A 17,267-nucleotide genomic window follows, 5' to 3' on the forward strand; every position below is an offset into this window, starting at 1 on the left:
CTCAAGTCAAAAAGTTTGCCCACCCCTGGCCTAAACACATGACTGAAAGGGATACAGTATGTCCGCCTTAAAAAGGCAGAAAAGAAAAGTAAAATTTTCAGCTTCTCTCCACATTCCTCATGAAATATACCTACATGGATCATTAGGAAAAAGAAGAGCTCATAAAATTATGATTTAGCAAACACTAGATGGTGCTGGGCACATGAAAACTCTTTTATGATCTGAAGCGCGAACAGGAAACAAACTGGTATCTCGCCAAAGAGCAGCCATGACTCATTTGTCATGGGCTAATTGTTATGGCTGCTAGGCTCATCAGAGGAGGTTCATTCCTACATTGAGGACTTGGACAGCTCTCGGTATTTAGCAACACTACAAGGTAAAAAATAGTTTTAGGTGTTAGAGAATTCAGATACAAGTTATATTAGTAATTGTTGGTAAACACGCTGGGATTTCATCTGTATCGCATGCCCAAAATGCCCTTATAATTCTTCTGAGCTAAGAAAACGCCAATAATGACTAAAACTGCACCTAGTTTTATGTGAAAAGTCTACAAGCAAGCTTCTGAGACTATGGGGACAGTCACATACTTTTTAACAAATATATACTATATAATGCAAAGTGTTTTTTTGTGTGTCTGTGTAAATAAAATGAAGCGCAAAAGTCCGGTCATGTGATCTATCCAAAAGTGATACCAAACATAATTAAACTCTATTTATACCCAAAACTCTTTTATAGTTTTTATATAGGTGTTGTAATCCATCCCACTATCAACTTTAACTACCCTCAGAGGCTCTTCTGGAGAAATTCCTGTACTTCCTGTCTGGTAAAAAAAAAAAAGTGCTCCTTTAAGAGGAAATCTTAGTAGACACATACAGATGTAAAAATACTTAAAGTGACATTAAACCTAAGACACGAGTAGGCAACCTTAAAGAAGTAGAGATCTACCTGAACAACATGGAAGAAGTCAAGGATCACCAGGCACAGTGTCGCCTCCTCACACCTGAATTAAACCTGTAATTGACGTACTACTGTCTCGCAATCATGTGCACTGCACGGCAATCGTGTTAAAATGAGAAGGCCTCATTCACTTGAATGGGTCATGCTTGGCAGGTGCTACACTCGCCAACCATGGCAGGGCGTATAACTCCTGCTGTAGCTGCAACATGTGTACATCCCTGGCCACTGCAGCTAAAGGGGGTGCGGTGGGGGTGGTAAAAACACATCTTAACTATAGAGTTTTACCACACTCCAAACTGCAAATGTAAATGAACCCTAAGTGTTCTGAGTCCCCTATAAGACTGCTTTCACACTGATTTGCTGCGGTTTACCTGCACCTTAGGTGCAGCACAGTGCATTTATGACTTTCCTGGGTTAGCTGAGCTTTTCCATAGACTTCTATTATATCTTGCAGTTGTGTTTTGGTGTGCTTTCAGAAAGTGCACCAAACCTGCAGGATATAATAGACGTCTATGGCAAAGTACAGCAAACCTGCAGGAAAGCTGCAGGTACAATGCACTGCACCCAAGGTGTGGGTAAAAAACAGCTCATCAGTGTGAAAGCAACCCTATACTATTATGTGTGCAAGTGATATGCTTACTAAAAAATCAAAATCACAATCCTAATATTTCAAATAATATAAATATCAAAATAGTGCAAAAATTATCCCAAATTTACATTATGAATAGATTAAATAATGTCCTTCAAGAAAAAAAAAATTATAATAGTCACTCAAATTTAAAGTCACTCAATAAAATTCAAAGAAAAACTTACAAAAACTATTATGCCCAGTGTATTGCTTCACACCGAGCTGAAGATCTCTTCTTTCCTGCTGCTGGCACCAGTCTGGAGACCGCTAGCCAAGGTAAGAGGTGGAGTCCAGTTGGTATCACTCCACATGGGACAAGAGCCAGAACTACAAAGGAGGCATGCGGCTCTTGATCCCTACTACACCTCCAACATTACAAGTAGTCTCTCTGCATTTCACTCTTTTTGATGCCCAGGAATAGCAGGTCAGCAAGCCCACACCGTGATCTACCATTCACCAGGCCGCGACCTAATGCTTGCTGACCCCTGCCCTAAGATTTATCTTTCAAAGTGATTGTAAAGGCTTTTTCTTTTTTTTTTTAATAATGAACAGGTTATATTTACCTGCTCTGTGCAATGTCCCCAAACCACCTCCTCCCTAGGAAGCAGCTTCCTATTGTGGCACACCTGCGAGCTTGACACAGAGAGCACAGCTCAGTGCCACCACAGGATTTGACTGACAGCAGTGAGAGCCAATGACAGAGCCACTGCAGAAGGGCACATCGCTGGATTGAGGGAAGGCTCAGGTAAGTATAAGGGGGTGATACTGATACGTAAACATTTTTACCCTAACCACTTCAAGTCCGGACACTTTTACCCCCTTCCTGTCCAGGCCAATTTTCAGCTTTCAGTGCTATCACACTTTGAATGACAATTGCGCGGTCATGCAACACTGTACCCACATGAATTTTTTTTAATTTTTTTGACACTTTATTTTGATGCTATTTATTCACCACTGGGATTTTTATTTGTTTTGCTATATAAATGAAAAAGTCCAAAAATTTTGAAAAAAAAGTGTTTTTATTATAAAATTTTTCAAATAAATAATATTTCATCATAAATCTTGGCCAAAATGTATTCAGTTATCTTTTTAGTAAAAAAAAAACAAAAAAAAACAAATTAGTTTATAACCAACAATTATAATTTAAAACATTTTTTTTTAGATTTTTATATTATTATTCATGTTTTTTTTTTACATACTGTCACCCTAGCAGTACAGTGTCGTCATGGTGACACTGTACTACTTGTGGGGGGTGATGAAGATTTTTTGTTTTTATTACACGGATTGCTTTTACACCCATAAAGGCTATAAAAGCAATAATTTCTCCTCCTCTCTGGCTGCATTCTTGTAGCCATTGAGAAATACTGTGTGAGCTGTGATTAGCCACAGCTTGTCACATGGTACAAGGCTGTTGTGAATAGTCTTGTATCATGTGACCTCTGTGATCATTCACAGATTTCACACGTAGTAAGCAATGATATCAAAAGTGACATCTTGTTTACTACGCTGCGTGTGATCACTGATTGGCCAATCAGTGATCACATGATTGGGACCTCGCACAGAGGTCCCGTATGATGATTGGTGTTCCACTGTGTCCGGAGGACACAGCGGGCATCGGATCGTGGTGCTGTGCGCTCCCAGGGAGCGCGCACAAGCAGGGGGTGCGGAGGCCATTTATAAATGGTCACCTTCCCCTGGACTGCCACCGTCCAGCCGTTTATATACAATGGCCGGACGGGAGGTGGTTAATGCAGGGAATGCATTATGGAAAAAAAGTGTAGGCTTTAGAACCAATTTAATTCTTTCTAATGTTGAGTTTAAGCTGGTACCATGACTGCTGCCTCAGGTTTCCTGTATTGGGGTGGCTCCTTCCTTCTGCAGCATCTTACAGAGCCACCCTTGCATAAAGTGACTACAGTTGTGATTCCCTACACAGCAGCAACAGAATTACACAACCCCATCGCTTAGGATGCTCTTGCCTTCTCCAAGCATACTGGCTGGAGACTACACTTTCCACTGGGAGCAGGGTCTAGCAGCATTGAAAGAATGGACACAGCCGCTACCCAAATTTGACATCCGTGTGGGTGCTTGTTCCCTAATGCAGACAGTGTCAGTTCTGAGACATGTACAAACTCCTACACAGATGTCAAATTGGGAGCAGTAGCTGTGTTTGTGCAGTTGCTGCTCCCAACAGACATAAATGAGTCTGCCTGCACACAGATGATAGCTGGTCCCAAAACATCAGTATCCTCACTGGCACTGCCATCCAAGCTCAATGCCAACATGGATGGAAAGTTTATAAGGGTTCAAGGAACCAAACCAAGGAGATGAAATCTTGTAAGGCCCCAATTAATGTTCAGCCTAATCCCTTTATGTCAAGGAATAATAAAAACCTTTGTAATTAGATCAAAAATTTAGGCTAGGTTCACACTTGTATGTTGCGGAAATGCATAGAAAATCGTGTGCTTTCCTATGACCCACAAAAACACACAGCCTTTATGCATACGCACGGCGCCTTTAATTGCTAATGACACTCCTAAACGTCCTGCTAGCACCCACAAGCCAAAACTCAAAGAAACGAAGGACCCTTTTGAAAATGGGTCAGGCACTTTTTTTGCATGTTTCTTGTGCATAGGGAAGCACCTGCAGTAGTGGTGGTGTGCGCCTTTGCTTTGCGTATATAGGACAATAGGGAGAGGAGAGAGTGGGGGAGGGCTTGCCAAGAGCAATTTAAACAACTGAAACAAATGGAAGATCCCATTAACATTTAATTACATACATATAAATTAGAGAAACCTCCATTATCACTGGATCAGCAAAAGTATATACCTTGCCAAACGGTGTATCAACATACTTCTCAGTTCTGCCTTCCAAAATATCCGGATCATCCAGTCCTGATCCACCAATTATCCCAATCTGTAAAAATAATCAAAATGCAAGTCAGCTATTTCCACATCTCTTGACAGGTAATCTATAGATAGAATGTGTGAATGGGAGAAGCAGCATTAGACCTCGTTCACATGGGCGTATTTAAGCGTACACCTGTGTGAGGGCTGTGCTTTGCCTGCACAGGATGCACAGGTGCTCTGTGTATCTGTGTGCAGGCAGTCCCATTTTGTATCAGAAGATGTTTGTTTATTAAAGGCAACATTTTAACTGAACACCTGAATAAGCACTTTATCACAAAAATCAAATATAGGTGTCCGTTTATGAACCAGCGGTAATAGATCGCTGCTCAGTTCTCCGGCATTCTCGGAGAACACAGTTCTCCTGTGAATGCAGTTTATGAAGCAGTTCTCAGAACGAAGGGAGAACGGTCTCCAAACGCTGGAGAACGGTCTACAAACTCTGGAAAACGGCTGATTTTATTATAATCTTGTGAGATTACAGTAAAAGATAAGTTTACTAAACAGAGGTAAATTATCTCTGCTTAGTTTGCGGTCCCTCTGATTCTCCAGCTCTGGGCTGGAGAATCTGAAGGGAGAACACAGATCTCCAGTGAAGGGCTGACATGATCTCCTGAGTGTTATAAACTGTGAATGACCAGAGAATAGCTGAGATCCGTTGAATCGCAGCTATTCTGTGTCATAAACGGACACCATAGTAGGAAAGCTAGCAACATCTCCTAAACCCTGGTTCACAGGGCTGGTTGCGGGTGCGGGAATTGCATCGGTTAGTGTACCCGCAACCACATCACACTGCTCTTACGAAACACGTTCATTCTGATCAACACCCCCATGCATCTCAGCCCACAGCACAATTGCGGGTTTGGGAACCGCAGGGAAACTGCACTGTCAAGTGGCCATGTTTCTAAAAAGGTGAATGCACCTTATTTATACGGGAAACATGGGCACAACAGACCACTCAGATGGGTCTGTAATAGTGTGAACCAAACCTTAAGCAGAACTCCAGCACAAATTACAAGCTAAAAAAAAATAGCACATTAGGGGATAAAATAAAAAAAACAGCTTATGCTGCGCATCTGTAATCCAGAGATTTCCCTCAGAATATTTTTTCTGACACTAAGGGGTTTATTTACTAAAGCTGGAGAGTCCAAAATCAGACTCCCTTCTGCATAGAAACCAATCAGCTTTTAACCTCAGCTTGTTCAATGAAGCTTTGCCAATGAAACCTGGAAGCGGATTGGTTTCTATGCAGAAGGGAGTCTGATTTTGGACTCTCCAGCTTTAGTAAATAAACCCCTAAAGGTCCTCAGTCTACTTGCCAGCATCATTCAACCCACCTCCTCTGAGCCAAGGTCATCCTGGAATCTCCCTAGCCTGTGACTGGACAGTGATAAGGGACAAAGCACAACAATGGGCTCATCGCCCTGTCACTCTGCTTTTAGCGTTTTTCTTGTCTGCACATCAACTTGTACAGTTGGTACAGGGACTTTAAGATGTTGATTAAAGGTCAAATTCAGGTACTTAACACTGCTTGCATTAAAAAAAAAAAAGAAAAAAAAAAAAAGAAGAAAATAGATAATAGAAAAGATATACTGCTACAGGGCAGCAGGGGCGCGCAAAATCATGTATATACATATATATATATATACACACACACACATGATTTTACATCTCCGGGTAAGGGGCGCATGCGAGACGCGCCAGCGCCCTACCCGCGCCGCCATTTGCGGCTGTCAATCGCCGGGTCCCAGCCGGTGATTCCCTGCGATGCCCGGTGATTACCAAGCATCTCTGACGGGAAGGAGGACTGCATTGTTTACTAACAGTCGGCTCAGGCACACTGCTCTGGATGGCCGTTCCCCCAGTGTCAGAATGCCCGCCGCAGTCCCGCTATAAGTCGCTGATCGCCACCATTACTAGTAAAAATACAAAAAAATCCCAGTATATATACCGCCATTTGTAAACGCTATAACTTTCATGTAAACCAATTAATTTACACGTATTGGGATTTTTTTTTAGCAAAGACATGTAGCAGAATACATTTTGGTGTACATTTATGACAAAATTAGATTTTTTACATTTTTTTACGGAACATGTTTATCAGAAAAATAGTTTTTTTTCTCATAATTGTCGGTCTTTTTTTTTATAGCGCAAAAAATGTAAAAAAAAAACAGCAGAGCCGATCAAATACCACCAAAAGAAAGCTCAATTCGTTGGAAAAAAAATGACGTTAATTTCATTTGGATCCAGAGTTGCATAACCGCGCAGTTGTCAGTTAACATAAAGCAGCGCCATAACGCAAAAAAATGGCCTGGTCAGGAAGGGGGGTAAATCCTCAGGAGAGCAAGTGGTTAAAGAAAAGTGCGGGTTTATAAAAAAAACAAAAAACAAATAAATCATACTCACCTAGGTGAATGCTACATCTGTCCCCTCCTTCTCAAAGGCCAAGAACCAAGTGATCAAAGACCACTGATCACTCCATCTTCAGTGAGCAGAGCGCTAGTTACTATCAGTCACTGTTCTGCCCCTCCACCACTCATTGGAGCGCCAGACTGTTGAGGGGGTGGGAACGGCTGGCTCAGGCTCTCAGGCATGCTAAAAGGTTGAGCCAGCTGCTGGTCAGGCAGCTGGGAGGATTCCAACATTATTGTCAGGATCCCTGCAGAGCCTGGACTGGCTCTGTGATGTCAGCTGAAAACAGACTTTAGCCCACTGTCGGCTGAAAATGGGTCACAAGAGTGCAGAACAAAGTGCACTCCTGCAATCCATAGAAGTACAGCCAAATGAGCTTTGGCCATACTTCTCCTTTAATGTTTTCTCTGTCACATCTGTCTGGAGTTCTCCTTTAAAAAAATGACATTATGGTTAAAAGGGCATATTTTCCTCTTCTGGATAGAGTATGAAAGGGTTAAAATTCCTGTTGTTTTTTTTTCCATATGCATCTCATTGGGGACGTTTCTCTTTACTTCCTGTTATCTAGACACAAAAGGAAGTAAGCAAAATCTCTCCAAAATAAGGGATAAAAATCCTCCTTTAGATAGTTGTCAACACAACTGTCTTTGTTGGAAATGTATTCAGTTTATTACTCTCCTGGCCACAACCTAAAATTTTGAATCTTTCCTCACTTCCTGTGCCAGTGAGACTGACCAGCTCAAACAGATGTGCACCCAAACTCAATTTGAAGTTCATGTTTTTCTATATTCTGTTATATTGAACACACGGATTTGTAGATTACCCACAAAATGGTCTGTGATTTGACTTTGCAGTCAAATTTGAGAAAATATTTTTTTATGCGTTTCCATTCACACAGCATGACTAATTTTTGTATAATAGTTCTTACTTTTTAGATGTTTCGCAGGAGGTGTCATAGCTGACTGGAAGGTTTTTTTGAACAACGTCGGAGTGAGCCTGTCCTAAGTCTGCCCTCATTAACATACAAAGCAAAAAGCCCACACCTTTAGCACTAGTGCTTTATTTTGGCACTTTGGTGTCCCACGCTGCCATCTCCCGTACTTGTGGCTTATACTATCTCTGCTCCTGCCTGCTGCCCTGCTGGTGTTATTTCATGCTGCTTCTTCCACAGCCAGGCTGATTATAGAATACCCTGCATGTAAGTGTGCTGCTGTTTATAAGGTGTGTACTGCTTGGAATTATCCCCAGCGCCCTGCTTTTCTCTTTGCTATAGTGTGAGGATCCTTCCTTCCCAGATCCACCACAGGAGCAGAAGAGAACAACCACACATTCATCATCCTTCACTCATCCATTCATCCCTCCACTGCTGCATTTGTATGACAGACTCAGTATCACTGTACTATGGACTGGTTTACACTGCATACCCGAGAGAGGCGCTTTGTGTATTTTTCTTTGCTCAAAATGCAATTTTTACTTTTTTTTCTTTTACGTTATGTTATGTGAATGGGGAAACGTAACAAATATAAAGTACAGTTGCAAGAAAAAGTATGTGAACCCCTTGGGATTACGTGGAGTTTTGCATGAATTGGGCATTAAATGTGCTCTGAACGTCATCTTAGTCACAACAATAGAAGAACACAGTCTGCTGAACATAATACTACACAAACATTAGATGTTGCCATGGTTTAATTGCACATAACATGTAAACATTCACAGTGCAGGGAGGAAAAAGTATGTGAGGCCCTAGCTTAATGACTTCTCCCAGCTAATTGGAGCCAGGAGTGAGCCAACCTTGACTCCAATCAGTGTGATGATATTGGATGTGTTGCTGACAGCTGTCCTGCCCTTAAAAAACACACACCTCTTTTGGGTTTACTGGTTTCAAGAAGCACTGTCTGATGTGAACCATGCCTCGCAGAAAAGAGCTCTCAGAAGACCTACGATCAAGAATTGTTGACTTGCATGAAGCTGGAAAGGGTTACAAAAGTATCTCCAAAAGCCTTGATGTTCATGTGTCCACGGTAAGACAGACTGTCTACAAATGGAGAAAGTTTAGCACTGTTGCTACTCTCCCTAGGCGTGGTCGTCCTGTAAAAATGACTGCAAGAGCACAGCGCAGAATGCTGCATGAGGTAAAGAAGAATCCCAGAGTGCCAGCTAAAGACCTACAGAAATCTCTGGCACATGCTAACATTTTTGTCGACACATCTACAATAAGGAAAACATTAAACAAGAATGGAGTACATGGGAGGACACCACGGAGGAAGCCATTGCTGCCCAAAAAGAACATTGCGGCACGTTTGAAGTTTGCAAAAGAGCACCTGGATGTTCCACAGCACTACTGGCAAAATATACTGTGGACAGATGAAACCAAGATTGAGTTGTTTGGGAAGAACACACAACACTATGTGTGGAGAAAAAAAGGTACAGCACACCAACATCAAAACCTCATCCCCACTGTAAAACATGGCGGAGGGAGCATCATGGTTTGGGGCTGCTTTGCTGCCTCAGGGCCTGAACGGATTGTTGTCATTGATGGGAAAATGAATGCCAGAGTTTATCAAGACATTTTGCAGGAAAACGTATGACCATCTGTCCGCCAACTGAAGCTCCGCAGAGGATGGGTGATGCAACAGGACAATGACCCAAAGCATACAAGTAATTCAACAAAACAATGGCTGCAACAGCACAGAATACACCTTCTGGAGTGGCCCAGTCAGAGTCCTGACCTCAACCCGATTGAAATGCTGTGGCATGACCTTAAGAGAGCGATTCACACCAGACATCCCAAGAATATTGCTACACTGAAACAGTTTTGTGAAGAGGAGTGGTCCAAAATTACTCCAGATCGTTGTGCAGATCTGATCTGCAACTACAGGAAACGTATGGTTGAGATTATTGCTGCCAAAGGAGGGTCAACCAGTTATTAAGTCCAAAGGTTCACATACTTTTTCCTCCCTGCACTGTGAATGTTTACATGTTATGTGCAATTAAACCATGGCAACATCTAATGTTTGTGTAGTATTATGTTCAGCAGACTGTGTTCTTCTATTGTTGTGACTTAGATGACGTTCAGAGCACATTTTATGCCCAATTCATGCAAAACTCCACGTAATCCCAAGGGGTTCACATACTTTTTCTTGCAACTGTAGGTGTTATTCCAATTTGGCTGCAAAAGTGGAAATACACTTTAAACTTTTTGGGTTCAGCCTATAGGCTGAGTGAAAGAAATCCAATAGATTCTTCCATTCACACTAAACGGCGTTGATAGACGAATGTCACCTGTTACTATTGATTTGCACAAATGTACAGATAATTACAGTGGCTTTCAGCATACCCTAACAGTGCCTGCATTTAATTGGATGCAGGCCCTGTTTGGCTGACAATTTTGCACCCAGCTCCTTCAACCGAATGGGATCGTTCAATCAACTTCTGGTGATTCGGGTGGTTCCAACAAAAGCACCCTTAGCTCAAATTTCATCCAATTCAGCAAGAATAGGCCAACATTCAGGCTGTGCATGGCAGCCTTTACCCTCACTTACTTACCATGCTTAACCACTTTTGAGAACAGATATCAGGCACACATGGATTTGGTCAACTCCTTAGCAGGCCATACACCATACATGCAGTGAACCTTAGCAGTTACTGATGAAGTAGCTGAAATTCTCTTAGTGGTTGACCCTGTTGGCTGCCTCTGCCTGTCATCCAATCAAAGGAGCAGGGTGGAAAATTTCAACCAAACAGAGCCTGCATTCAATCAATCATATGCAGCAGATGTTGGGGGATTTTGACAGTTGGTCTATAGACACGCACAGCTCGCCTTGGCCCTGAATCCCCCCACTACAGGATTTGACTGACAGCAGCAGGAGCCAACGGCTCCTGCTTTCTCAGCAAAGCCTGCAGGAGCAGGGAGAAAAAGAGAGCCGCTGCAGAAAGGAACAGTGCTGGATCAATACAAAAATCAGGTAAGTAGACAGAAACAAATCCTCCTACTTAATATGTACCTGTTTATCTGCAGCCTTCTTCTCTATATCCAAAGTACAGAATTTACAAAGCTTGTATGAGTTTTCAGAAAAAAGGAAGAGGAGAGCTGAAGTTACATACTACAAACCTCAGTTAGGAGAGCTCTGAGAGCTGATTGGAAGGAAGAGACACACCCCCTTCACACAGCATCAAAGCTGAGAATATCATTCACAGGCTGTGTGCTGGAGCTCCCTCCATGTTTCTCTTGTGGCAGGAAAACATGTCAGAAGTGACTCATGCTGATAGCAGAGAAATGAAGCAGCAAAGTACACATTATAGAGGGATACGCTTTGTTCATATTTGTCTGAGATTTACAACCACTTTAATGCAGGGAATGCATTAGGGCAAAAAATCTACATGGTTTACAACCAATTTAAGTGTAAGGGACCGCCCGGCGGTACCACTAGCACTCCACTGGTCGGGTGTTCCCAGCGCACGGAGTCTAAGCCCCAGGGTACTTGTTCACCAGGGCCCCTGATGGTGGGGATGGACTTGGAGTACCCTAGGACCAGGTCGTGACTACTGAGGACACCCGTCAGTGGTAGGGGTATTCGCCAGGGGCTCCCACGGGAGAGAGCCAGGTATGAGGAGGTCTGGAGACCCCGTAGAGAGGGATGGATGGATGGATGGCTGAGCAGGAGCAGGGTCATACAAGCCGGGTCGGTAACTATGGGGACGGTGCGGTACAGAGCAGCGGGCAGAGAATAGTCGGGTCACACGCCAGGTCAGCAACAGCAGGTCAGATCCAATAGGGGGCATTCAGGAGAGAGGTCAGGCAAGCAAGGGTCAAAACAGGAGAAAACAGCAAGGTCAGGGCACAATCCGGGTCAGCAACTTACTTCAGACAGGTTCACAGGTTCACAGGATACAAAAGACCAAAAGGCACTGAATGACAGCTCAGGGCCGTTTAAATATCCCGCCCTGCGCTGTCATTGGTGCCAGGCGCGCGCCCGCGGTCACTACTGCGCATGCGCGAACCTGATTGCCGCGGTCGGCCAAGTCCCGGCGCTCGCGTACAGGGAGGTGTACTGCGCCTGCGCCGGGACAAGCGGCGCGGCGATCTCCGACATTAAGTGTTACAGTGGGTATAGAAAAGAATCACCCCCCTTTAAAATAATCACATTTTATTGCTTTGCAGCCTGAAATGAAGACAGTTTTTGTTTTATCCAGCTGTATGTGCAACTTATAACATCCAGGTGAAAAGATATAATGCCAACATGCCAGAAAAAATAAAATAAAACAGAATCACTGAGTTGGAAAAAAGGATCGCCCCCTTGTGTTAGTATATTGAACCACCTTTTACTTTAATTACAGGCTTTAGTCTGTTGAGATATGTCTCTACTAAATTTGTGCATCTAGACTTTGCAATATTTGCTCACTCTTCTTTGCAGAACTGCTCAAGTTCAGTTAAATTTGATGGTGACTGTTTGTGGACTGCAGTCTTCAAGTCATTCCACAGATTTTCAATGAGGTTTAGGTCTGGGCCCTGACTAGGCCATGCAAGGACATTTACCCTTTTCTCCTTCAACTACTGTGTGGTCATTGTTGCTGTGTGCTTTGGGTCATTGTCATATTGGAAGGTAAACCTTCTTCCTATTAACTTTCTTGCAGAGGGCAACTCATTTTTCTCAAAACAGACAAATTGTTTAGTGTTGAGGCCAAACAAGTCAATTTTAGTCTCATCTGAATAGAACACCTTTTTGCCATGTGGCCTCAGAATCTTCAAGGTACATTTTGGCAAAGCTCAGTCATGACTACATGTGGCCTTTCTTGAGGAGTGGATTTTTTCTTGTAACCCTCCCATACAAGCCACATTTGTGAAGAATTTGTGATATTGTTCTCACATGCATACAATGACCACGCTTTGTCATAAATTCCTGCAACTACTTCAGAGTTGCTGTAAGCGTCTTTGTAGCCTCTCTTGACCAGTTTCCTCCTGGCCCTTTCATCCAGTTTGGAGCGAAATCCTGATCCTGGGAGGGTCTGTGTTGTACCAAATACCTTCCACTTCTTAATAGCAGACTTCACTGTGCTTCTAGGCGTTGATAAAGCCTTTGAAATACACTATATTTACAAAAGTATTGGGACGCCTACCTTTACACACACATAAACTTTAATGGCATCCCAGTCTAAGTCTATATGGTCCAATATTGAGTTGGCCCACCCAAACAATAACAGCTTCAACTCTTCTGGGAAGGCTGTCCACAAGGTTTAGGAGTGTGTTTATGGGAATGTTTGACCATTCTTCCTGAAGCGCATTTGTGAGGTCAGGCACTGATGTTGGACGAGAAGGCCTGGCTCACAGTCTCTAATTCGTCTCAAAGGTGTTCTTTCAGGCTGAGGTCAGGCCACTCAAGTTCTTCCACCCCAAACTCGCTCATCCATGCCTTTATGCACCTTGCTTTGTGCACTGGTGCGCAGTCATGTTGGAACAGGAAGGAGCCATCTCCTGTTTCCGCACAGCTGAGAGCGAGAAGTTGTCCAAAATGTCTTGGTATGCTGACACCTTAAGAGTTTCATTCACTGAAACTAAGGGGCCAAGCCCAACCCCTGAAATACAATCCCCCACCATAATCCCCTCCTCCACCAAACTTTACACTTGGCACAATGCAGCCACGCAAGTACCGTTCTGGCAACTGCCAAACCCAAACACGTCCATCGGTTTGCCTGATATAGAAGCGTGATTCGTCACTCCAGAGAACACATCTCCACTGCTCTAGTCTAGTGGCAGTGTGCTTTACACCACTGCATCTGACACTTTGCATTGCAATTGGTGATGTAAGGATTGGATGCAGCTGCTCAGCCATGGAAACTAATTCTATGAAGATGTCTATGCACTATTGTGGTGCTAATCTGAAGACCACGCGACGTTTGAAGGTCTTTAGCAATTGAGCCTTGGCGAGTTCTGCGCACTGTGCGCTTCAGCATGTGCTTACCCCAGTCTGTCATTTTACATGGCCTACTACTTTGTGGCTGAGTTGCTGTTGTTCCCAGTTTTCCACTTTGTTATAATACCACTAACAGTTGACCGTGGAATATTTAGTAGCAAGGAAAAATTTCATGGATGGACTTATTGCACAGGTGGCAACCTATCACGGTACCACACTTGAATTCACTTAGCTCCTGAGTGACTCATTCTTTCACAAATGTCTGTAGAAGTAGTCTGTATGCCTAGGTGCTTGACTTTATATACCTGTGGCCATGGAGGTGATTGAAAAACCCGAATCCAATGATCTGAAGGGGTGACCCAATACTTTTGGCAATATAGTGTATGTTTATATCCATCTCCTGACTTGTGCCTGTCCACAACATTATCCAGTAGATCTTTTGACAGTGCCTTGCCACCCACAGTTCATTGTTTGCTTTGGTTGCACTATCAAGGACTGAAATGCTCCAGGAAAGCTCTTTTCATGCTGAGCTAATTGAAACGACCAAAGCTAGTCACGACTGAAAGTCAAATGGATTTGTGTGCCATTGAGAAGGTGATTAGCTACACCTGATTGAGTTTATAAGTCATTTTCAGTAGGGGGTGATCCTGTTTCTAACTCAGTGATTCTGTTTTTGATTTTAATTTTTTTTGCTGGTGTTATATCTTTCATTTGAATGGGTGTTATATCTTTCAGTTGGATGTTATAAGTTGCACTGAGTTAATACAGCTAGATAAAACAAAAACTGTGTCTGTCTTCATTTCAGGCTGCAAAGCAACAACATTTTATGGGGGGGCTTATTGTCTATATCTACTGTATATAGTACAGGTCAGAGGCGGACTGACCATTTGGAAACTTGGGTACTGTCCGAGGGCCTGGGGTCAGTAGGGGGCCCCATGAGATGTCTCTGATACCTTTTTTATAGGCTTTTTTGAGTTTGGGCAAGGACACACGGGCCCCATGAGTTGTCAGTCCGCCCCTGGTACAGGTTTAGTAATCATTTTAAGGGCTTGTGGAGGGGGTCTGTGTGCACTCATCATTATCAGTTTTCTCAAGATACCATTTGGTTAAGGCTAGGTTCACACCTATGCGGGTTGCGTATGAGCTGTTTCTGCATTGCGTTTTTGCCGCGTTTTGCTGTTTTTTTTTTCCCACATTTTTTTACTTTTTCTTGTTGCTTGGCTGATTTAAATGCAAAACACATCCAAAACACAGCAAAATTGCAATACATGCTTTTCTGCAGTGTTTCCATTGACGTCTATAGAATCAAAATGCAACTTTTTGCATTCAAAAAAGTCCCTCACCCTTTCCAAAAAACGCACCGGGTGAAAATGCAGAGATGTGAACCTGTCCCATAAGAAATCATGTTAAAAGGACTGTACTGCGTTTCTGCAAAACGCTGCAGAAAACGCTTAGGTGTTAACCTGGGGTCCAAATGTTCAGCTACCACAAGATACTAGGGTGCATTAACCCCGTTTGCTGCTGCTATGGCAGCCAGTTACATTATTTCCTGTCTGCTTTTTTATTGACGTTTTGCCTATAATTCTACTTCAACTGTTGTGATTGGACGTCAGAAGCTGTGCACTGACAATTAAATTATCGAACGATTGCTGTTATTTTCCTCTGATTTTAACATCCGTGTCTTAAGCAGGAACACTGAGCCTGGGTTCACATATGTGCATCGCATGTGATTCGCACAGGAACCACACTGTATTCACATGCAAATTGTGTGTGGTGCGATTGGAGCCATACATTTTGTATGATTCTAATCGCACCGCACCAAAAAGCTGCAGGACCCTTTTTTAAGGTCCGCACTAGAATCAGATTGCATGGATATTCACACCTATGTGATCCGATTCTGCACATCGCACCTCGTTTTGCAGACCGCTTTTGGGGTGTCGATAATTTAACATACACACCCGCATGAACGGGGTGCGATTCTGATGCAGTGCTGAATTCGCACAGAAAACGCTGCAAATTCTGCACCACATCAGTGTGAACCCAGGCTGAAACATTGGAAAAAGTGATCTGGATGGCATGAAAGTTGTTCATACTTCTCTCATACTCTCTCCCGCATTTAGACATGCTAAACACAGGAGTGATGGTGTGAATGAGGCCTATGAAGGTCACCGGGACCAATGAATGATAGGAAGATTGGTTCAGCCATGTGAAGTGCAGAATGAGAAATCCAGCAGAAAGGGTTAATAGAGCAGAGAGCACGCCATAGACTGGTAATGCAGTCATGCACCTCTATACAGAGGGAGAACCATGATAAGACGTGAGTGCACACTGGTTTTATGAGGGGAAAGGTGCCAGTCAGGAGAGGTACAATGGGTGGACTTGTACAGAGCCCGGTCAGTGTTGTATAGTGCCCGCTCTGTACTATGAAGGGGGAGAAGTGCCCTCTCAGCACGGAATGAATGCAGCATCACGGCCTCTGTACTCCCAGTCAGCGTACTACCCGGACATCTCCATTCCTCGGACTTTACACCCGAACACATTGCTAATGCGTCCACTTCCGCCCTGTAAGGAGGAAAGGAATACATATGTACACAATACAATGGCGTCACCAACCTTCATAGCGCGCCCGGCCATAACACGAGACAGACACGCACAAGGCTCTCCTCCTGATAGCGGGCCGCCTGGGCACCGCCTAGTCCAGGAAGTAGCCCTGCTGTGGTGGGGGCGTAGTACGCCTCATTCATCACCTCAGGGGACACATTTCTGCAGGGTTGCCAGGCACAACATAACTAATCAGGGGCTGTAACATTTTTCTATGAGATGTAACAGAGAACGCTGCTTCTCTGCAATTACATTTAGCACAGGGTATTTCTGGGGAAAAAAGAGTTTTTTTCTGATCTCCTGAACATATGTTTGTTTTAATCGCTTTACCACTTTGCCCCCTTCCTGCCCAGGGCAATTATCATCTTTCAGCACTTTTGCACTTTGAATGACATGACAGTTGTGCGGTCATGCAATACTGTACTCATATGACCTTTTTATCATTTGTTTCACACAAATAGAGCTTTCTTTTGGTGGTAGTTAACCTCTTCATGCCAATCATACGCAAATATGTGGCCTCTCGGCGGCTGGGCCTTGACGCCAAGCAGCCGCATATTTGCATACCATTTGTAAACAACCGCGCTGAGAGTGCAGGCCCTGTGCGCTCCCAGCATGTCGGCATCCCGATCTCCTTGCGATCGGGACCTTTCCGATCATGTGACTGCCAATCACGGCGTTCACATGACCCTAAACCCCGTCCCGCCTCCCAGTGTCAGAAACCCCTTAAAGTGCAGAGAGGCACCAGCATGAAGGGGTTAATCACCACCGGCTGGTATATTTTCTTGCTAAATAAAAGAAAAAATTCAATTTTTTTTTTAAAAAGAAAAGTTTCTGTTACAAAAGTTTGCAGAT

The 17,267-nt window shown here is 43.5% G+C and overlaps 1 protein-coding gene across 1 annotated transcript in view; it reads right to left on the reverse strand.

Moving 5' to 3' along the window:
* MTAP (methylthioadenosine phosphorylase) overlaps window positions 1-16,524 on the reverse strand; it is a 65,258-nt gene extending 48,734 nt beyond the window's left edge. Inside the window, exons 1-2 of the mRNA XM_089682600.1 lie at window positions 16,428-16,524; window positions 4,415-4,501 (exon numbers count right to left, since the gene is read on the reverse strand). Coding sequence (XP_089538726.1) covers window positions 4,415-4,501; window positions 16,428-16,448 — 108 coding nt within the window. The 5' untranslated portion in view covers window positions 16,449-16,524. The remainder of the gene's footprint in view (window positions 1-4,414; window positions 4,502-16,427) is intronic.
* Window positions 16,525-17,267: the final 743 nt, after the last annotated feature.

Source organism: Staurois parvus, unplaced genomic scaffold (genome assembly GCF_062004578.1).
Source record: "Staurois parvus isolate SC_StPar_1 unplaced genomic scaffold, SC_StPar_1.0 ptg000292l, whole genome shotgun sequence".
NCBI classification, from domain to species: domain Eukaryota; kingdom Metazoa; phylum Chordata; class Amphibia; order Anura; family Ranidae; genus Staurois; species Staurois parvus.